The following is a 22,888-nucleotide window of genomic DNA, read 5'->3' on the forward strand; positions in this document are numbered from 1 at the left end:
GGCTGAAGTTGCCCAAACCACTTACTTAACTTCTGTGGCAAGCAGAATCAAAAATGTTCTTTCAAGTCTCCAATGGCCATGTTGATTCAGGATTTCTGCATATTTTCTCCCAAAATTAAGGGAAGTCTCAAGTAAAGTTCTTTATTGGTTTTGTACAGCCAATCAGTTACCCAAGCAGTAGTGATCTCCCGATCAGGGGACTGGTAGGTTAACTGTAAAAATCTCTTTGTTACTGTTTAAAGATGACAGCTTACAGCAACCGGTGTGGAAAGGTAAACTGGCTTTCTCTCACATCCAAGTGGTTTGCATCAGAGTGAAAAACACACTACCTACCCGTGCAGCTGTCCAAAAGCTTCTGCCAGTATTGTTAATACCCACAAGCTTTTCAGCTACTAAAATGTCAAACACATGGATGTCATCAGGCTGATAGCGTTTGGTATCCACAACCAGTCACAATTCCACAAAGCAATCAGTGGCCTGCTGTCAGCCAAATTTCACTTTGCACACACCCCATGGTGTGGGCCCATCTCCAAATCACTGCTCATTGCTTGAGCAAAGCAGCAGTGTAAACACAACTTACAAGGAGTTTCAGTCACTTGCTTTTTAGAAGTACAGCAATTCCTTCCTCTGTGCCTGGTTTAAAAAGTTCTTTCTCCATCTCAGAGCACATTCAAAAATATAGAAAAATGAAAACAAATGTTGCCTTTACAGTGTAGCATGAGAAAACACTGCACATATAAATATCTGTACGTGATATATCTTATCTTCACGATGGACATCCAGTCCCTGTACTTATCTTCACGATGGACATTCAGTCCCTGCACACCTCCATCCCCCATCACGAAGGACTCAAAGCCCTCCGCTTCTTCCTTTCCCGCCGCACCAACCAGTACCCTTCCACTGACACCCTCCTTCGACTGACTGAACTGGTCCTCACCCTGAATAACTTCTTTTTCCAATCCTCCCACTTCCTCCAAACTAAAGGAGTTGCCATGGGCACCCGCATGGGCCCCAGCTATGCCTGTCTCTTTGTAGGATATGTGGAACAGTCCATCTTCCGCAACTACACTGGAACCACCCCCCACCTTTTCCTCCGCTACATCGATGACGGTATCGGCGCTGCCTCGTGCTCCCACGAGGAGGTCGAACAGTTCATCAACTTTACCAACACCTTCCATCCCGACCTCAAATTCACCTGGACTGTCTCAGACTCCTCCCTCCCCTTCCTAGACCTTTCCATTTCTATCTTGGGCGACCGACTCAACACAGACATCTACTATAAACCGACTGACTCCCACAGCTACCTGGACTACACCTCCTCCCACCCTGCCCCCTGTAAAAACTCCATCCCATATTCCCAATTCCTTCGTCTCCGCCGCATCTGCTCCCAGGAGGACCAGTTCCAATACCGTACAGCCCAGATGGCCTCCTTCTTCAAGGACTGCAGATTCCTCCCATACGTGATCGACAATGCTCTCCACCGCATCTCCTCCACTTCCCGCTCCTTGGCCCTTGAGCCCAACCCCTCCAACCGCCACCAGGACAAAACCCCACTGGTTCTCACCTACCACCCCACCAACCTCCGTATACAGCGTTCCGCAAAGACCACTCCCTTCGTGACTCCCTCGTCAGGTCCACACCCCCCACCAACCCAACCTCCACCCCCGGCACCTTCCCCTGCAACCGCAGGAAATGCAAAACTTGCGCCCACACCTCCTCCCTTACCTCTCTCCAAGGCCCCAAGGGATCCTTCCATATCCGCCACAAATTCACCTGCACCTCCACACACATCATCTATTGCATCCGCTGCACCCGATGTGGCCTCCTCTATATTGGGGAGACGGGCCGCCTACTTGCGGAACGCTTCAGGGAACACCTCTGGGACGCCCGGACCAACCAACCCAACCACCCCGTGGCTCAACACTTTAACTCTCCCTCCCACTCCATCGAAGACATGCAGGTCCTTGGACTCCTCCATCGCCAGAACATAACAACACGACAGTTGGAGGAAGAGCGCCTCATCTTCCGCCTGGAAACCCTCCAACCACAAGAGATGAACTCAGATTTCTCCAGTTTCCTCATTTCCCCTCCCCCCACCTTGTCTCAGTCGATTCCCTTGAACTCAGCACCGCCCTCCTAACCTGCAATCTTCTCCCTGACCTCTCCGCCCCCACCCCACTCCGGCCTATCACCCTCACCTTGACCTCCTTCCACCTATCACACCTCCATCACCCGCCCCCCCCCCCCCCCCCCCCCAAGTCCCTCCTCCCTACCTTTTATCTTAGCCTGCCTGGCACCCTCTCCTCATTCCTGATGAAGGGCTCTGGCCCGAAACGTCGAATTTCCTGTTCCTTGGATGCTGCCTGACCTGCTGTGCTTTGACCAGCAACACATTTTCAGCCGTGACATATTAGAGCAATTACCTTTCTATAGATCATAACAATGGAAACTGTGTGAACAATAAAAACAGCCCACTGAACCACTATTAGGTCAACTATCCAAATTAATAAAACAACAGCATGCAAAATGAAAGAATATTTGTGATAAGAAAAGGTTTGCCTGATGGACTGACACAATAAGACATTTATTATTATGGTATATTGCTGACTAAGAATCTAACTTCTGCAGATAGCACTTTACCAATGGTAGCAATAATGAATAATCAGTGTTTTTACTCCAACTTTACTTCGGAACTACCTCATGGCAGACCAGACAATGGTATCAATGAAAAATAAGGAAATACAAAAGGTCATCTGCTGAGTTTTCCTTGATTAAATGCAAAACCACTAAGTCATAGTGAGGAGGGAAAGGGTACAAGGCAGGAGAGGGGCCGAAGCATGTTGAAAACTTTACAATGTGATAATGCTGCTCAGTTAGCAAGGTTATGCTGCCCTTGGCTTGTTTTTCCAGAGAGGTCCTAAAAGCTGCGATTTCTAAAAGTCTGGCTTTTGAAGGATTTTTGGGCCAGTTTCGTTGGACTTTGGACAATTCAGCTGAGCCATTTTGGTGCGGCGTGTTTGGCACAGCCTATTTTGCTGCAGACCCATTTTGGCGCAGATACACGGTAGTCATCAATGAAAATCAACATAATAGTCGAATGATTAAATGGGTAGTTTCCAGTGGTTTGTAGTTATTGTTAAAATAACTAGTCATCAAAGAAAAACAACTGTAGAGGGAACTTTACAAGTGATTAACGAGTGCCTAGGCAATTTGTCAGAAGCTTACCAAGGAGCGATGTCTAACAACAGAGCGCTGAAGAAAATGGTTCGTAGGACAAAGAAAGAAATTGGTGCTTACCCAGTAAATCCAAGAAATTTAGAAGAACTTGTAATTCCAGATAGCTTTAAAACATATTCTTTAATGAGTATAATGAAGACCAATTTTTACTAGCTGACAGCAGTAGCACCACCTGCAGAATTATTACATGTGGAAGAAAAAGGAATGCCGAGTTTCTGAAACAATCGAAAATGTTATATGTTGATGGAACGTGCAAAATTTCCCCACCTCTATTTTCACAAGTTTATGTTATTTTAGGGGAAATACCTAAAGATGTGTTCCCACCATTGTATGCTTTACTCCCAAATAAGTTATGAACAACATATGATGAATTATTTGAAATGGTTCTGGAAATACAGCCTGAATGCCGCCCTGACATTATCAACTGTGACTTTGAACTTGTACATCTCGTAGCAGGGCACAATATTCCATTGAAATTAAAGACATTCAGGGAATTTAACGTGTTTTTTTTAGGAGTTTTGAGGAACCACTGTTAGGAGAGGACTAATCACAGACTAAATGCAGTTGATACACAAATTACTACAAACCACTGGAAACTACCCATTTAATAATTCTACTAATATTTTGATTTTCATTGATGACTACCGTGTATCTGCGCCAAAATAGTTCTGCGCCAAAATGGGTCTGTAGCAAAATAGGCTGCGCCAAACAGACCATGCCAAATCGCTCAGGCCAAAATGGCTGCGCCGAATGGTCCCACTCCGAGTTTCATTATAGTTAGCAGGTACTGCCTCAGGCAAAAGACATTAAGTTAAAAAAAACACTTGTACAGAGAAGTGGACAGTTCTCCCAGCTTGGCTTTTCCCTGATTTGATGTGGTTTTTGGCAATCTGGCTATTCACTGAAATTAGTCAGGCAGTTTTGAGGCTGCTGATCTAAGAAACAGCTTACATGGAAGAGGGTGTTCCACGCTGCCATCTCTCACTCTCACTCTCTCTCTCCTGTAAGACCCTGTGTTTGATTTTACCTTTTGTGTCAAAGGGTGTTTATGGGGATTGTTGCAAGTCTTTGTAACAGCATCATTGAGTTGGGACAATCTGCTGGGTTTTTGGATAGGTTAAGTTATTCTGAATTCTGTTCTCTCTCGTTTGTGTTTCATTTGGTAATCTTGTAACTAAATTTTGTTTTGTTTAAAACGAACTGGTTTGACCAGCTGCATCCCTCCTGGAATATCAGAATTACACCTGCTTAAAACAACTAGAAAAGTTAGGTTATGGACTACGTTCAAGTAATGTTTTGAGGGGGTCTGGCCTGGTTCAAAACAACATCAAAATAAAGCTTTAAAAAGTGAATATTCAGTACAGCAGAGGGCATGAAGAAACTGTTTTAGAACAACAAAGACTGAAGACTGGAATTAGAATTAGAATTCCTACAGTGTGGAAACAGGCCTTTTGGACCGACAGGTCCTAACCGCCCCTCTGAAGATTATTCCACCCAGACTCATTACCATACGTTTCCTCTGACTAATGCACCTAATCTATACATCCCTGAACTGTGGACAATTTAGCAAGGCCAATTCACCTGACCTGCACATCTTTGGACGAAGGAAGGAAACCGGAGTACCCGGAGGAAACTTGCGCAGACACGGGGAGAATTGCAAACTCCACACAGACAGTCACCTGAGGCTAGAATCGAACCCATCCCTGATGCTGTGAGGTAGCAGTGCGAACTACTGAGCCACCGTGTGCGATCTCAGCTGATTGAGTCGAAGAAGTTGTGACTTGTGTTATGGACCAGCCCAGAACCCCTCAATGTATCTTAAGAAAGTAGCCTAGACCCTAGCTTTTCTTATTTTAAAGGCAGATGTGAAGTGGATATTCCAGGTGTGATGCAGCTGGTCAAACCACTCAGTTCTAAGCAAAACGGAATTAATTTAAACTCTACAGTTCAAACATGAACAAAAAAAAGTGACATTCAGAAAAACAACTGTTGGAAAACTTTACTGACCCAACACAGCAACTTAACTAAGACTCTATTCCAGTCCAGTAACATTCCATAAACACACCCCTTAGCAAAAAGGTAAATTCAAACACATGTTCTTCCAGGCAAAAGGGAACAACTTCCAAAGAGATTTCAGAGAAAGCAAACAGTCAGGAACAATCTGCTAAAGCTTGCAACCTTTCCGGACTGCAGCAGCTTGTGACTGCTACAGCTAAACCAAACTAGAACGAACCTGAACTGGGAGACCTAGCCATTCCCCTGCCATGGTTAAACTGGACACTTCCACACCCCTGCCTTTACGATCTCTCTTGAAAAACAAAACCAAGGACAAAATAACATTTTTAAAGTGACAGCAGCATTATGCTTCATGTGTCTTGAACGCAAAATTTAACTTGGCCTCCCACAGGCTGAAAAGCCAGGCAAAGAGCATCTGTTGGACACAGGGTTTCTTAAGAGGAAGGACTCTACCCTGCCCCCTCCAGGCAAAATAGTTCAGAGAAGGTTCACGTGGCTAATTCTGAAGAATGAGGGGACTGTCTTATGAAGAAACATTAAGCGTAGTAAGGCTATATTTGTTGGTGTTTTAAAAAAGAAGTGATTTTACTGGAACTTGAAGGACTGCAAGGGCGTTGACAGAGTAAATACTGGGAGGATGTTTCCACAAGGGACATAGTTTCAAAATATGGGATCTACCATTTAAGACAGAAATGAGAAGGAGTTTCTTCTTCAAGAGGTCATTTGATATTTGGAGTTCTCTTCCACAGACAGTAAGAAAGACTGGATCATTCAATATATTAAAAGCGTTGAGTCAGATGGAATCTTCTTTGACAAAGGAGTCAAAGGGCTCATGTGGGATGGATACAAAGACCACAATCAGATCAGCCATGATTTACTGAATGGCAGAGCAAGTTAGAGGGGCCAAATGGCTTACTCCAGCTCTCATTTCTTATGATGTTACAAGAAAAGGTCTATAAGTTGCTCTTAACTGGCCAATTAAGGAAGACCAATTTGTGATTTAAGGAGGGATAAATTGGGTCCCTCATTTCTACCTTCCCAGTTGGATGGATCAGGAGTTTAAGGTTTTTTGGCGTATGGCTATACCTTTCTTGAATTAAAACATAAGTAATTAATTTTTAACTGTGACAGTAATTAAGCAATCACAGGTTTTTGTTGAGTTAAAGGAGGAAGAGGTGATTACCTGCTAACTCTGAAGAGATGAGGCGGCATGGTGGTTCAGTGGTTTCCACTGCTGCCTCACAGCGCCAAAGACTCGAGTTCAATTCCCAACTTGGGCAACTGTCTGTGTGGAGTTTGCACACTCTCCCCGTGTCTGTGTGGGTTTCCTCTAGGTGCTCCAGTTTCTTCCCACAGTCCAAAGATGCACAAGTTAGGTGAATTAGCCATGCTAAATTGCCCATAGTGTTAGGTGCAGGGGTGAATGTAGGGGAATAGGCCTGGGTGGATTGCTCTTCGGAGGGTTAGTGTGGACTTGTTGGGCCGAAGGACCTGTATCCACACTGTAGGGAATCTAATCTAATCTAATCAGAACTAAAGGGACAATGTCAAGCTAAAGGCCTTTGGACAGTCTTAGACATAAACACACAAAGGTGCAAAGTTGAAAGGAATAATGCTCAGTACGATAAGAAAATAAAATTTGTGTAATCTTGAGGCCTGGGTCTCCTTGAGGAATAAGGGTGGAACCTAAAGCCACTTTTGTATTGTTGATTTCTGAAATGATCGGCAGTAAACAATATTGTGGTTATCTTTTAAGTTCTCATTTCCTGATTTTGCTTTTTAGTGTTGTCACCAGGCTTTAATTCTTGATAGAGAGCGGGAGTGGAAGAGGAAGAGAAACAGAGGTCTTTCCAGCCTGCTTCAAAGCTGTAATCAAAAATTCATCTCTTTTGCTTTTGCCAGAGTCCTCAAAATTGTATGTGCATCCCATGTCTGTGGGAGTTACGTTTTCAGGCTTGATAATTGTAGGCAAGGCACTAGCTTCAGCATATGGAGATTCCCACATTGGTGTAGAGAGTAGAATGTCTTCTCACACTCCCCAAGGGAGCGGTTTTCTAGCGAGTTCCATCACCCGTGGGCATAAAGTTATCTTCTGTTCATGCTTTTATTTATTTATGCATAGTAGTTTCATGAAACATAATTAGCCTGCATGCTCAAATGATACTCGTGGCCATTTTTAGTAAGTACTTTTGGTCCTTTTGTAAAAAGCATTTTAGCCCATTAAAGATATTAAGTCCCATGTATTGAAATGGATAAAGGAATTTACATCTTAATAATCTGTACCATTATGACACATTAAATTACACACCCCCACCCCCAGCAATTTCACTGAATTTAGGCCACTCCCAGTCCCGAAGAGAGGATCAAAGAGTCCAGTCACCTGCTTCAGGGATTCTTTTATCAACAAACTCCGACAAACAAAAGAACGTTGTTCTTCCAGTTTCTAGAGTTTGATGGAGCATTGTAATTTATATGTAATTTTGCTGCAGTGTTTGACTATAGGGTTCTATCCTGCAAAGGCATGTTGCTAATTTTTGATCAGCATTGCTTTAGGTGGGGCATGGGGTTTATAAGGAGGCATGGGGTTAATAATTGGGTTATGTGAGGGATGAGGGTTTGAGAGCCTGTCATTCATTTTTAAAACCAGTCCGCTATCTCAGGAAACTATGGCAGACCTCACTGCCTGTTGGCCTACACATCTGCCCACTTATTACTGCCTTGGATTTGCCTCCCGAGAAATCTGGTCCATCTCCCAGCCCCGACTTTCTCCAGGAAGTTTAAAAAAACAGTAGCTGGGAGCACATTGCAAAAAGACAAGTCTTCCAGGTCAAGCCATGTATCCCAACTTGACTTTCCCTCCTCCCCATTAAAGTCCAACCCAATGTGTTTAATGGTTTTCAATGGCAAGTCAATCAAGATAACCTTACAAATGTACTTTCTTATAAATATCTGCATAGTTATTTACATTTAACCGAGTTATTAACTGATAATTATTAATTTATACTATGTACTGCCAACAGACCTTTGAGTTAATGCTCACCTTACCTTCTTTATCAAATCTATAAATCAGCCAATTCACATACTTCATGTTGCATCTGTTCCTAAAATGTGCTGCTGACATTTTATTTGTGCTATCAACATGATCACCAATTTCCACTTCATTAAACTTGCTCAACTTCACCCCATCTCAGTTCACCTGCTGCTAGAACCCTCACTCTGCCAGAACCCTCACTCTGCCCTCTTTACTTCTAGACTTGATTATTCCAGTGCACTTATTACATCACCCATAAATTGGAGGTCATCCAAAACTCAGCTGCTCATTGGCTCCCTGTCAGGCTGGATCGAATCCATCTGCAAATACTTTGGCTCCAACAACAGGTCACAAAACCATCTGCCAGGCACAGAGTCATGAGGGTGATGGATTACTCCCCACTTGCTCGATGACAAACTTCAACAACTTGCAAAAAGCTTGGCACCATACAGAACAAAGCTGCCCACATAACTGGCATCACAGCTACCAAATTCAACAATCACTCCCTGCACGGTAACAGCAGTGTGTACCATCTAAAAGATGCACTTCACTAACTTTGTGAAAGAGCAAGAAACCTTGACCGGGGTCAAAGACTCAGGAGGCAGGCAGGAATCAGGTAGATGGGAGATGTTATTCCTATTCAAGCAATCACCAGTTCATGCAGGAAGAGGGGCAAACATCTTCCCCAAATCTGGCCTCGACGTGAGAACACAGTTGTTCCCTTAATCTTTGGCTCAGACCAGAAGAGCGATCAATGACACTCTGGTTTTTTTACAGTGAAATACAGCAGTTTTTATACAGTACGGTAATCACATACAACGTGGTCACTGTATCTGTCCCTTTATTTTATACATCCAAATCTATGAAACACCTAATCAATGTTGGGCATTCCTATGGACAGCCTCAGGTTCCCATGATCTCATGGTGTTTAACAGACATTGTCATTGTCAGGCCTTGGGATATTTCTACGCATCCTATTAATTCACATTTCAAAATTTGGGTATGTCCCCAGACTTGCATATCTCTCAGGACTACTTGAATTCTGTTGCCACTTGTATTCCTTTGCTATCTCTATCAAATTCTGTTACTCCTCATATTTTCTCACTGTCTCCTTTATATATACATTTATAAAAACAATTGGTTCTAACTAACTGCTATAAGATTCATAACATTAATTTCTATTATATAGGTAATTATATGTAAAGTTTTATAGCTACTGCTACTGTTAGCAGTTCTTAGTTAATGAATTGCGAGCATTTTATTCTATACAGGACATGCCAAGCATCTTTTTCAGTAAGAAGGAAAACTTTTTCTGAGACAAATTAATTTTCACATCTATGTTTGAAGGTTTCTCCTAATGCTTCTAATATATTTTAGTGATATATGTGTATCTATAATTACACTGAAATCTATCTGTGCGATTGTCTGAAGAATCTTTAAGTAGAAGCTATTTCTTAACATTGTAAATTTCTTAAAAGAAACAAGTGATTACTAGAAAATAACTTTCGCTGTCGTTTTCACAGCTGCACAATGAGTTAGGCTGGCTGTCTCATGGACTGAGACTAACTGGCGCTGTTCACCTAATGGGGCAACATCCTTTCATTAATAAGGCTTGAATGAATCATTTGACATGGGTTTAATGAACTTGTGTCTATCCATATACATCCTCCTATCGAATTGTCTCTGTCAGTTGTTTGTGCAGGATCTCCCATTCATCTTGGAGTAGCCCTATTCAAAGGTACCATTGTGTTTCAATTAAATGCTGGAGCAGGCATTTAATTCTGTTTATTACTTGCCTGCCATTTTGTGCCTTTCAAATATGGGCAGGCCTTACATCCTCCAAAATTATCTCCCAGCTCCTAACAATTACCATCTAGAAGGACAGCGGCAGCAGATGCATGGGAACACCAATTCCTGCAAATTCCCCTCCAAGTCATACACGATCCTAACTGGGAATTAGATCTCCAATCTTTCACTGCTACTGGATCAAAATCCTGGAACTTCTTTCCAAACAACATTGTGGGTGTAAAGGCTGCAGCAGTTTAAGAAGGCAGCTCAACATCACATTCTTTAGGGCACTTAGGGGATGGGTAATGATTACTGGCCTAGCCAGTGAATCCCATATCCCATGAACAAATTAAAAATAGCAACATTGTGCATTTGAAATTCTGATCCATGTTTTCAAATCCCTCCATGGCCTCACTCTACAGACTCCTGCAACCCAACAACCCTTCCAAATATCTGCACTCACCTTATTCTGATCCATTGTGCACTCACTATAATAATTGCTTCATCATTATTGGCCTCCAGTTGCATAGAAAGACTCCATAAACAGCAACATGGATTGACCAGATAATCAATGCTTCAGGGTATTAGATAAGTGATAGACAATGGGTCAGAACACCAAAGAGAACTGTCCTGCTCTCTTTCAAACAGGATCACAATACAGTTGCAAAGGCAAAAGGGATTTCTGTTCAAAAAACTTTTTCAGATTTTCATCTGAAAGATGGTGCCTCAAATAATGCAGGAACCCTCAGTTAAACAGCGTACCTAGATTTTCAGCTTTAATTGGTCGCCTCATTGTAGAAAAGATGTGGGAACTCTAGAAAGGGTGCAGAGGAGATTTATCAGGATGCTGCCTGGACTGGAGGATAGGTCTTATGAAGAAAGTTTGAGGGAACTAGAGCTTTCCTCATTGGAGCGAAGAAGGATGAGAGGTGACTTCTTAGAGGTGTACGAGATGATAAGAGGCATAGATAGAGGGGATAGCCAGAGACTTTTTCTCAGAGTGGAAATGGCTCTCACAAGGGGGCATAATTTTAAGGTGATTGGAGGAACGTTTAGAGGAGATGTCAGAAGTAGGTTCTTTACAGAGAGAGTGGTGGGTGTGTGGAATGCACTGCCAGCAATGATAGTAAAGTCAGATACATTAAGCGACACTTGGATAGGCACATGGATGATAGTAAAATAATGGGTATGTAGGTTAGTTTGATCTTAGAGTCAGATAAAAGGTTGGCACAACATCAAGGACCGAAGGGGCTATACTGTGTTCTTTAACTTTTGAAATTGGGCTTTAAATGTCAGCCTTTTGACTCAGAAATACATGTGTTATCTTTAAATCCCACAGAAGAATTACACCTGAGTTCACTCCTGAATTTGTACATTTGGTGACTCATTTATATTACATCTTGATATTATCTTTACAAAGAAATATTGAAAGAAAAAGGCTCTAAGCTGAATCTAATTATGTTTGGCCAAGTTTCTGTTAAACAAGGGTTTTGGAGGGTTCACCATGACTACTGCCAGTTTTCTCACCGTGTCTCAGCAGACTCAGTTCATTAACCAGCTTTGTAGCACCCTCTCATCCTATTCTATTCCCATCGGACCACTGGTGGCTCACAGAACAACTGACTACTGACTACTCAGCAGCTATCTCAGAACTGATCAACATCCCTAGCACTGATGCCAACTTCAAAAAGCCTGTTGTGCACAGTGATAAGCTGTATTTGTCCAGAGCTCCCCAGTACACTTCCTGGCATTTGTTCTGGACTGTGGCACTCAGAGAAACTGGCACCAAATTGGAGGTCCTACTGGATGGGATGCCTTCCTGTCCCCGGACCAAAAGAGGAGGGCATAAACCCCAGATCTCTCCAAACCGGTCCACAGTTGTTCGCATTCCCATTACCACCCCCACCCCCCCACCCCCACCTCTACATTCGCACCCATCTGGAGGAAGCCTCTGCCAGCGTTTGTGTCACCAACCTCTCTCTAACACCTTACGTGCTCTACTCTCACTATTGACCCTAACATCTTCTCTCACTTACTGTCACCCAACACAACCTCTCCCCCACCCTGACACCACTAACCCCTGCATGCCCTCTGCACTGCCAACTCATTGTTCAGGCCACCCCCACCTGCACCAAAAGTAAAAGCCGCACCAGCCATTTCGTCTCCCTTAATATCAGGGTCTCTTTGTCTCTCTGTCTCTCATATTCCAGATGGAAAACAATACAAAAAAAAAATGACAGTTAGTCAAGACCGGTATTGGCTGCCCAGATTCAGCTCCTTGGCCCTTAAATAGATGGTATCCTGACTCTGCCCACTTCACTTGGCTGACTGACTGTGCCCAAGCCCCTGGACGGGTATCAGAGGTTGCTTTTGACTTACAGTGCCAGGATACCCTGACTGAAAACTCTCTCTCCGGACCTGACTGAGGACTGCAGACCACCATGTCAAACTTCTGGCTTTGGGTTGTGCTAAGTGGCGAGGCAGTAAAGCAGTACTGTGAGCTTGGTATCTCTTACCGAGGGAGGTAAGACACAGGAGGGCAAGACAAGGCAATGTAAGCGAGTGGTCAGGTATACTCAGAGTGATGTGGTGGAGAGAAGTGAGCAAACAGCCTGGAGATGCAGCCTGGTCCAGTCCATGAGCTGTGTCTATTTTCCTGAGTAAACCGTGTTCTGACAGCCACATTGCAACACAGGAGCATCCAATAAGTGCACTACATATGGGCGATGAGGTTTCTTTGAGACTGGAATATGCCAGATGCCAGGGTCTGTGGATGCAGGGTGACATGTGGCTCGTGTCCTGAAAGACCTGCTGTCCAAAACTGAGACCTTTGGAGAAAGCAACGAGTTGGAGTCACCAGATACCTACTCTGATTTCCGTGTTGAGAATCCTCCAAGTCATAGAGTCATAGAGATGTACAGATACTCCCAACATCGAGGAAGGCCTCACTGGACTGATGCTGCCACAAATCTCCCCATAACCCATGTTATTAAAGCCCCTGAAAGATTCTGCCTTATGTCAGCTGTCCAGGTCTGAAGAGACTTGTTTCCAATCTATTGTCTTTGGGGTCTATTGCTTACTTCATTATTCCAGCACTCAATCTCTTAGCTTCCTTTTACATGCTCATCCTATCACTATCTAATTTTACTCCGACAGATTCATTGACTAAGTGCCCTTTGCTCAACAGCAATTATCCATCTATACAGATTAAGTTGCAGTGAAGAAGGCTGAGTTCCCATCAGTCAATACAAACTGAAGTAAAACAACGAGCCTGGGTGGAAGGGGCCTCTGAGGTTTCCACATCCACTGTAGGCTGGTCTGGTTTCACTGAAGGTATAATGAGCAAGTTAAATTCTCTGCTGCAACTTAACATAGATATAGCACAAAGCTCTGAAACAGCCCTTCCTGTTAATATATCATTCAGCTTTTATACAACAGAATTCTTTAAGGTAATGACAGGGGACATCTGCAGAATAAGCCCAATCTCAAGGGCACAATTCATCACAGATCATGCCATTTCGCATCTTACAATTAAGACAATGCCTTCCCATTCAGAAAAGGATCCCACTCAGTTCACAATTGCCAGTTTCAGGTACTATCCTACATTTAAGTGTTCATTATCCAGGGTCCACCCACAAGGTTTACAATCTGATGTAAACATGCAGATGAAAATAAATTTGCTTCAAAATAACTGGGTAAGCATTCTAAACAAAATGTTTGAAAATATTTTTGATGTTTCCTAGCTGAAACCCCGGTGTAACCAAGGGAAAATACCATGATTCAATACTATATAAATCCAACAAATTAATGAGAATGAAGACTTCAGGTTTAGAATTATTAAACTGAATTTCAATTTTGTGCCAAGAAGGTTCCCCGTTTGGTCACCATTTTTGTGTATATATGCTTTGTATCTATAATGTAGATATATATTATTGTACTTGACATTCCCCTTCAGCAATTTAACATCTAAATCCAAACATTTAAAACTACTGCAAAATCAATTGCAAATATAAGCTTTGAAAGAGTCATTATACAAGATGCTCATTTTGCTCACAAATGGCACAGTATGCCTGTAGATGACACTGAATTTGAACAGACATCAGAAGTCCCTGTTGACAGGTCTGCTAAACGTATGTAGGCAGCTGTATGTCTGATGAATGCCAAAAGTCATTACTCTACAGCCCATAGCAAACTTTGGACAACTGTAATCCATGTATATGATACCATGTCAAAAATGTTGTGTGGCTCTTTTCCCCCCTGGAGTATCTTACATACTCCAAACTCTGCGCATGTGTCACATTTCCTGTTCAAATCGTTAGTTGCAATAATTTGGAATCACATAGTTGAAACAGTGCATCACATATCAAAGTCAAGCAACAAATCTAAAGTTAAAACATACTTCTGTCAGGAATAAATTACTGATTAAAATTATCAACTCATCCACCAAGAGTTCTTCATTGTTGGGTGAGTAGCATCTTACTGTTCTATTTCGCTAAACAAGTTACCTGCGAATTTGACATGGAATTTATTCTCAGGTTTCAGTATCTGAACGTAGAGGGGACACTTTGGTGCAAAGTCTTTGACAGCCCATGCTCTCAGGATGGTTTGATGATCCTGGGTTAAAATACAACAAAAATACATCTTATTTGATGATGGGAATCGATGTGGGAAGATGAAGTGGAAGACAATTATGACATATGAGCTGACACTAATAACGAGCTAAATGCACACAAACATGTATCCTAATGCACAGGGAGTTACAACTAAATGTAGTCTTCACATCAATCTTACTGTTAACCTGATACATCCTCAGTTCCATTGTTGAAGGAGTTAATTTACACAAAATTAATTGCCTCTGTTGAGAGTCTATTATTAATTCCCCTGGGATAATTTTCTAAAAATATCCTCTCTCATGTCAAGGCTACTTAAACTATTGGAAGCAAACCAATTTATTGATGTAGAAAGCAGTCAGTGAAAGGGAAGTAATGTGAGTTTTGAGTAAACATGTATTCCAAAATTCCGGTTAATTTAACTCTGAAAGGACAAGTACTGAAAATTAAATAAATTTGTGTTCATGATAAACCAATATGTATGTTGGCTTGGGCAACCAATCTTCTATGGATTTTCATCCTTGCTGCAGTTCTAACACCTTTGAAATGGACAAAAATTTAACAGCATGATTTCTATAGGCACAAGAGCTTTGGGTTGATCTCTTGTTTAGAATGACTGGAAAATTATCATTGACACCAATATCTTCCCACTGGTACTCTGTCAAAAATATATCTGAAAATACTCATAGCTAGAGTCACAACTTTCGAAATAGGATGTAAATAAATTAATCTTTTTCAAGATGGAAGCGAGGGAGTTGAGAAGTGGGGAAAAAAAACTTTGGGAAGTGGTCTTTCATTCCTGTTACAAACAAAATAGATCCTTAATACTTAACATTTGCCAATGCTTTAAGCATGAAAAAAATTAGAAACCAATTTGGAAAACATTAAGTTGAGATTGTGTTTTTAACACACTACTGTCACTGTTTTGCTAATAATATTACATTGAATGTAAAAACACATGGATCAAACTGATGATCATGGAACTAGACTTAAAACTATTATTTCGATGATCGTGAAAACTTAATAATAAGTAATTGATCTTGACTGTAACCCATTAAATCTGATAGTTCCTCAAACAGAAAGGGTTGCACACAACCCAAAAGAGAAATGACTTTTTATGTCATGGAATTGGTCAAACATGTATTTATCAAACGCTGCATTCGTATATTAAGCCAAGTCTATCTGGCCAAATGTCCCTTCAGTACCCTCCAACAATTTCAGCTCAAAGACTCGAGTGTCTATTTCTTGGTGTGTAGCAAATCAAGCTCATCTGTCAATCCAGTCTTTTACTGAACTACGTTAATTCTAGTTTCTCAAACATTCCAATGTAAAATTCTTCTCTTCACATTGAAACTTCTTCCTGAAGGGTAGTAGCTTCCACTAATGGGGGAATCTTGAACAAGCAGTCATAGTTACAGAATAAGGGGACACTCATTTAAATCTGAGATGTGAAGGAATTTCTTCTCCTAGAAGGAGGAGATATCTGGAAATCTCGACGTCAGAGAATATTGGAGGCTGTGCCACGAAGTATCGAAAGAAGATTTGGGTAGGGCTTTGAAATACCAGGAGTTGAAGAGCAGAATGACCTGTCATAAATGAAAAGTTGAGGCCTGGGGTGGATCAGCTATGACCTTGTTGAATGGTGGGGTCATCTTGAGAGGCCGAATGGGCTCACCCTAGCTCCTACAGTTGTTGTCTCCTTCCTATCACCTATCACAGCATACAAATCCAGTAGCTACATCAGCATTCAACAACTTTCAAAATACCTAGATTAACAATCTCCAGGCATTTTACCATGAAATGAAACTGAAATTCTGAACAGCTATGGTGACCACCACTTTATTCGTAAAAGACATTATAAATAACCTAAGTTTAAAAACAGGAAATACTTGGCAGATATTGCAAAACTAAGTTAATGGGCAGAGTCTTGTGGTCTCTTAGAGTAAGGTGGTAGATGGCAGAGGACCCCACTGTGTAAAATTCCTTTGAGGTCAAGGTCCCTAGCTCATGGCGTTACTACCAATTTTTTCTCCCTCAAGCCATTAAACAGACCATTCACTGGTGGGGTAATTGAGGGTCTTAATTGGTCAAGGGCTTCACATCATTCCCACCCCACTGCAATTTTCCCATGACGTATGGAGGCCATGCTAAATGGGTAGCCTTAACACTCTTCACTTCTTCAGTTGGGTTTTTGGGCAAGGCTGGGGTACCTCCTTCACATCAGAGGCCTCACCCCCAAGGCTTCACCTCCTTGGCTCCCCAAAACATCCCCAGTCTGTCCACTTGAGTCCCTTAATCCTCCTACCCAGACCTGTTAGGCTTGTCTTGTGAACACCACCCCCACTGCTTACGTCCCCATCTGGCTCTGGGCTCAGCAGTGGCCACCAGCCAAGCGGTGTTCCTGGCACCAGTGAGCTGATGGCCTTTGATTATGCTGACTGTTTTTGGACGTCTTATATCCAGTCGTCTCTCTTCAGATGAGGATGGAAGGTTATTCCTGAACCAATTAAGCTCGACCTCATTACCTTCCATGCAGTTCTCCCTTTCACACAGCCCTGTTAAATCTCTCTGCTAAATTAGCGTCCACCCAGACCCCATCCTTTGCCCTCACATCAACTGACCAAGTATCTACTATAGGTGGATCTCAGAACCCAATCCAGATGATATAATGTTTTGAGTGTCCGTTGCAGAGTTCTTTTCTAAAATTTCAAGAAGTCCACTTACATTTCTTCATCTAAAGTAATCACCTATAACCACAAACATTATTAAAGTGCTACAATAGACTATAACAACAAGCACTGGGATTCACCAAAACCCCAGCTCAAAGAGTCTATAACAACTTGGAGCTGTCAAGCAAACTATGAAATGGTATGCACTCTATTCTGATGATGGCAGGTTATGAAATCAGCCATGCTGCACTAATCCAATGATGGGAGCCCTCTGATCTAGATCTAGTGTGAAAAAGCCATTAATTTTATTTTTAAACACTCCAGGCAGCTTTGCTTTCTCACATATTTAAAGGGCAGGACTTCTAAGCACCTGCTTGTCAGCTTCCTTTGACAGTTTCTCTTGATCCTCTTGACAGTTCTGTGTAGGTTCGCAGTTACAAGGAGTTAATGTGCCTTTTACACACGCGTGTGCCTATTTTTAACAATCCTAAAGCATACAACCTCCCTCAAAGGTGTCCCGGGACCATGTTTAATGGGATACCTTACATCTCCAAAAGAGGACTCTGGTTATCCAACAAAAATTATAAAGCTCAGTCCTGTTCATCGTCTACAACTGACAAATGTTGCAAATTCTATATTTTGGTTGTGAAGCTCAGTAAGGACAAGAGTTAAAAATCACACAACACCAGGTGATAGTCCAACAGGTTTAATTGGAAGCACACTAGCTTTCCAAAACAGGACAAGAGGAAGCTGCTGATTTACGTTAGCACTTGCCTCCTCCAAACACCCAGATCCAGGATGCAATCTGCACACGAAGATGGTAAGTGCTTCAAATGTTCAGCTTCCTGCACTGTTTCCACACTGAAAATGCAGTCAACTATTTTTACAAGCACTTTTAAAATCATAGTATTAAAAGTTTATCTTTTATAGACGAAAAGGTCTTATAGCAAATACGTTTTATTGCTCCCAGCTCCCAATGGGTTTGAACCTCCCCATTTTGCTGAGTAGTGACTTCAAAAATCCAGCTCCAGGGATATCCTTTACCTTAAAGAGTTTTTAAAATCTACTAGCCATAATAAATGATGGTTCTTCCACTCTGGTCTTGCCAAGATGAATCTCCTGGAGTCTGTGGATCATGTGGATATGTCTCTTTGACTAGAGACCATCTTCTCCTGAACCCAACTGCAGCAGACTATGGGGCTGATTATAAACACAAAGAACTGCAGATGCTGGAAAGCGGAAGCAAAAAACAGGAAGTGCTGGAGAAACACAGCAGGTCTGGTGGCATTTGTGGAGGGGAATATCTACATAAACCTCTGAGTCCAGCAACCATATATCAGACCGGCTGAGTTTCTCCAGCAGTTTCTGTTTTTGTTCAGAAACGATGATTAGCTGTTTTAGACATCCATCCTTTTTTGTTGAATGCAATACAAGACCCCCTCTGATCAGAAACAAAAAAAATCTTGTCCAAGCATATTCACAATATTTGCACAAGGCCACTTAGTGCTTTGAAAATTTTGAGCATCACATGACGATTGGTCCTGAGAAGAAAGTGATGGCTTATCTACCATTGAAAGCAATAAGACAGTTGGAAGAACAATAGAGAGCTCCAAGAGATGAAATGAAGGAGTAATCAACAAAACTGTAGACGGAGTAAACTGTACTGTGGTGCGACAGTAGGCAAATAAACAGCAAAACATTTGTCAGGACCCCAAAAATATTAATCTAGCACAAAAAGAAAGCACTACCCAATAGCAAGCATTGGAAGGAATCACAGTCATGCGGGCAGGGTCAAGTATTATCAACCAGCTCCATGTCTGCAGTAGATACTGAACTGCGAAGCTTAATGAGGAATTGTTGCTGTTGACAACATTCAACACACATACAAGGCATGTGTAACTATGGTGCAGATTAAACGATCATGACTGCCCCAGTGAAGCCACACAAAGAATCAGGAAGCCTGGGATCACGCTTAATGCAAAGGCATTATGGAGGTGACAAAATGCCAATTCACTGGAATGATGCTAATTTCAGACCGAATCAAGAAGAGTCCTTAGAAAAGCATTGTTATCTTGGAGAAGAAAGCTCTGCAAGACAAGGGAGTCAAGAAGTTCCCTTGGACTTGATCCATTAAACAAGCTCTTTTATACCTCACAGGCCAAAGCGAATGGCAAACCTATGGGAGCTATTGAAAGAAGGTCCCATGAAGCAAAGGTCAAAGTTACATGAGAGGAGCTTCAAAAAACTCAAAGCAGCCCTCGCGTCTGTCATTTAAAACAAAGATATACCTGTCACTCTGAAAGTCAATGCAGCTACATAAGTACGAGAACAGCTATGCATAAGAGGAAAGACGAGTGCAAGTGCATCCAAAGCATTCGCTGGAACCAGATTTGACAACATGGAAACAAAGCATTTGATAGTTGTGCATGGGTGTGAGAAATTCCAGGCATCTCTGAAATGGGAGAAAGTTCATATTGGATCATGAGTGATTATTGCCTTATGGCGCAAATCTACAGGAAAAATCAGTGGAGACCACCAGCAAGATTGCAGAAGTTACTACCTGGCGTTTGAATTTATAACTTCACTCTGAAATACAAGCCAGAAAGAGAACTGCTGATAGCAGCTGCCCTATTTGACAGACAACACAAAATAAAAAGAGCAACAATATAAAGATTTAGCACCTCATAAATGTTATGCCACCATAACTGTGTCAACGTAGAGATGGGATCTGTAAAAACAAAGAGTTATAAGTTAATCCCTCAGCAAGTGGTCTAGGGATAGTCAGAGAAGAAGACACAGCCAGCACTAAGGCAGTATTAGTCAATGACAGCTGATAGCTCATTAGACTGGATCCAGACTCAAATCATCGGACTTAAAATGACGCAGAGAGAACTCCTCAGAAGATAATGGAGGTCACGTGTTTATAATCAGCCCCATAGTGAGCTGATCACGCTTAGAGCCAGGTGAGCTGTGCACTGGATAGCATCTATATCATTGTTAGGATTGTATGGTATGGATGGTATCCTCACATGGTATATACCAAAAACACTAAATACACAGCAAAAAGGGAGATACTATCTACTGAGGTATCATCCCAACTATGGCATACTACAGATTCCAATTTCACACACAGTCAAGAATGACATTGCATGTTAGCAGATGACTTCTCAAAGACTTCTTAAAACAGAAAGATAAAAAATATTTTAGAGCAATTGGCAATATTAGCTGTTTGCTGAGCTTGGGATTCCTGAAAAATGAATTTGTGATCATGGAATCCAATTCACCTCTGGAACATTTAAAGAGATGACTAAGTGAGTTTCACATCGTTATGTCATCAACCGATAGGACACAATTTTAATAAAAATACAAGCAGGCAGTCAAGCGATTTCTCACAAAATGCCAAGAATCAACATTGAAGATCCAAACATTGATTTATTCTCATCCCAAGAACCACCTCCAACAGTTGAAATACAATTATCCTGCAGAGCTACTTAATAACAGAAAGTACAAGCTATAAACTCTATAAGACCAGGAGGAAGGAAGGTAACAAGTGACAGATGCACAGATGGGAGCTGGTCAACCCTCCTGCAAGCATGTGAAATCTTTACTTGACGTATTCAGAGGGTAGACTGCACAGGATCTCATCATCAAAACCTAAAGCATACATCACCTAGACCAACTGGTACGCAAATGAGTGGGAACAGAGTTCAAGTTCAACCCACATCCAAGCTGGGCAAACAGAAAAGGTCACCATCAACACCAGCAATATCACTCACAAGAGAGGTGACGTCAACAGCATCATCAATGACTGGTTCAACATCAGCAAGTGATAAGCAACAAAACAAGGAAATCTCCGATATCACCAGGGCCACTACATTGAGCCAGTTAAGTAGTATACTGTGTAAGATATTGAGAAAAGAAAACAAGCTACAAAAACTCCTAAGTTGTTCAGTTTAATTACGAAAGTCAATTATTAACCTCATTCCAAGAGTGAAAACCATAATGTTATGTGCACATAAACATATTTACAGAATGTCACATCTATCCATACAATCCCTAGAGCATGGAAACAGGCCATTTGGCCCAACAAGTCTATGCCAACCCTCCGAAGAGCTTCCTAACCAGACCCATCTCCTTATATTTTCCCATGGCTAATGCACATAACCTACACACCTCCAAATTCTGGATAATTCCACACGTCCAAACCACCTAACTTGTACGTCTTTGGACTGTGAGAGGAAACTGGAGTACCTGGCAGAAACCTACACAGCACAGGGAGAACATGCAAACTCCGTGCAGACAGCGGCCCAAGGCAGAAATTGAACCCAGGTCTCTGGCACTGTGAGGCAGCAACGCAAACCTCTGAGCCACCATGCCACCCCTCCTACGCTGCAGTTAATGTACAAAATAAAAATGTATCAGTCCATCAGCCACATGGAGCATTACAAAAAAAAATGAAATTCCAGCATTTGACTCTAAGAATGTAATTATATTGTACGTCTGGAAACCACAATGTCATAAATTTGCTACTGTTGTATGGGTACCGAGTTACTACAATAGGGTGGGTGGCTAGTGTGTGGTTCAGGGATGAAGGGTAAGAGCAGATTCAATTCCTGTACTGGCTCACCTACATTTAGGACATGGTTCTTTGCCCTGCTCCTGATAATGGAAACAAAAATCTGCTAGTAGAAACAGTTCAGGATGGAGCAGCAGCAAAAGCCTTGCCCTTGAGCAGAGTCAGAGTGAATTATTGTTGCATAAAATGGGAACACAGCATTTATAGCAGCAAATAAACTTTTCTTTACAACATCATCTGTTGTTTATTCATTTTTTTACTACTTGTGAGTTATCTCATTATGACAGCTCAAAAAGTGCATGTTGAGAATGTTCCATTTCCAAGTCACTGAAAGCAATTTGTCTCTCATAAAGATGATTAAAACTAAAGAAAGTAAATAGAGGTTGATGGAATTCTCTTAAAATACTGAAATATGTAAATATGCAGGATGTTTTATTTTTATTTCACATTAAAATACAACCAATTGAACATTTGCAATGATTCCCACTATAATAGATTGTTAGAATCTTCTTTGTATAAGGTGAATAACTAAGAATGTTTATCAATTTTTTTTCTGCTTAAGTTATTTAAGGCATGCTTCTGAACACAATCAAATGATTGAAATGAGATTTCACGAAACTAAAGAAGAAAGGAAATAATTAATGATTGAGAGTCACAATATTACCCAATGCACAACTCATGAATAAAATCAATTGGAAATTACCCTGAAACACAATTTGGAAATGTTGCCCTCTTCATGAATATGTAAAACATAATGTGGGAATTGCTGAAAAACTGTAAACAATGTTTAATTTTCCATCGGGAAATAAAGATGCATAAGTTAAATTTGAGCAGATTATGATAGCAAAATGAGACTCTTTCATTAAGTGTCATTAGTGAGACATTTTAATTTGCCAAATTTGTTGGTAACATAAAACAAAAATATTGGCCCGTAATTTCCTGGAACTTGATGGCAAAACCA

At 41.6% G+C, this 22,888-nt stretch overlaps 1 protein-coding gene across 4 annotated transcripts in view; it reads right to left on the reverse strand.

Moving 5' to 3' along the window:
• The window catches only part of kcnt2 (potassium channel, subfamily T, member 2), a 686,368-nt gene that overhangs the window by 304,029 nt on the left and 359,451 nt on the right, over positions 1-22,888 (reverse strand). For all 4 annotated transcript variants that reach the window (XM_060829715.1, XM_060829714.1, XM_060829713.1 and 1 more), the window contains one exon: positions 14,578-14,686. In XM_060829715.1, the coding sequence (XP_060685698.1) occupies positions 14,578-14,686 (109 nt within the window). The remainder of the gene's footprint in view (positions 1-14,577; positions 14,687-22,888) is intronic.

The sequence above is a fragment of the Hemiscyllium ocellatum genome, chromosome 9 (assembly GCF_020745735.1).
Source record: "Hemiscyllium ocellatum isolate sHemOce1 chromosome 9, sHemOce1.pat.X.cur, whole genome shotgun sequence".
Lineage (NCBI taxonomy): Eukaryota > Metazoa > Chordata > Chondrichthyes > Orectolobiformes > Hemiscylliidae > Hemiscyllium > Hemiscyllium ocellatum.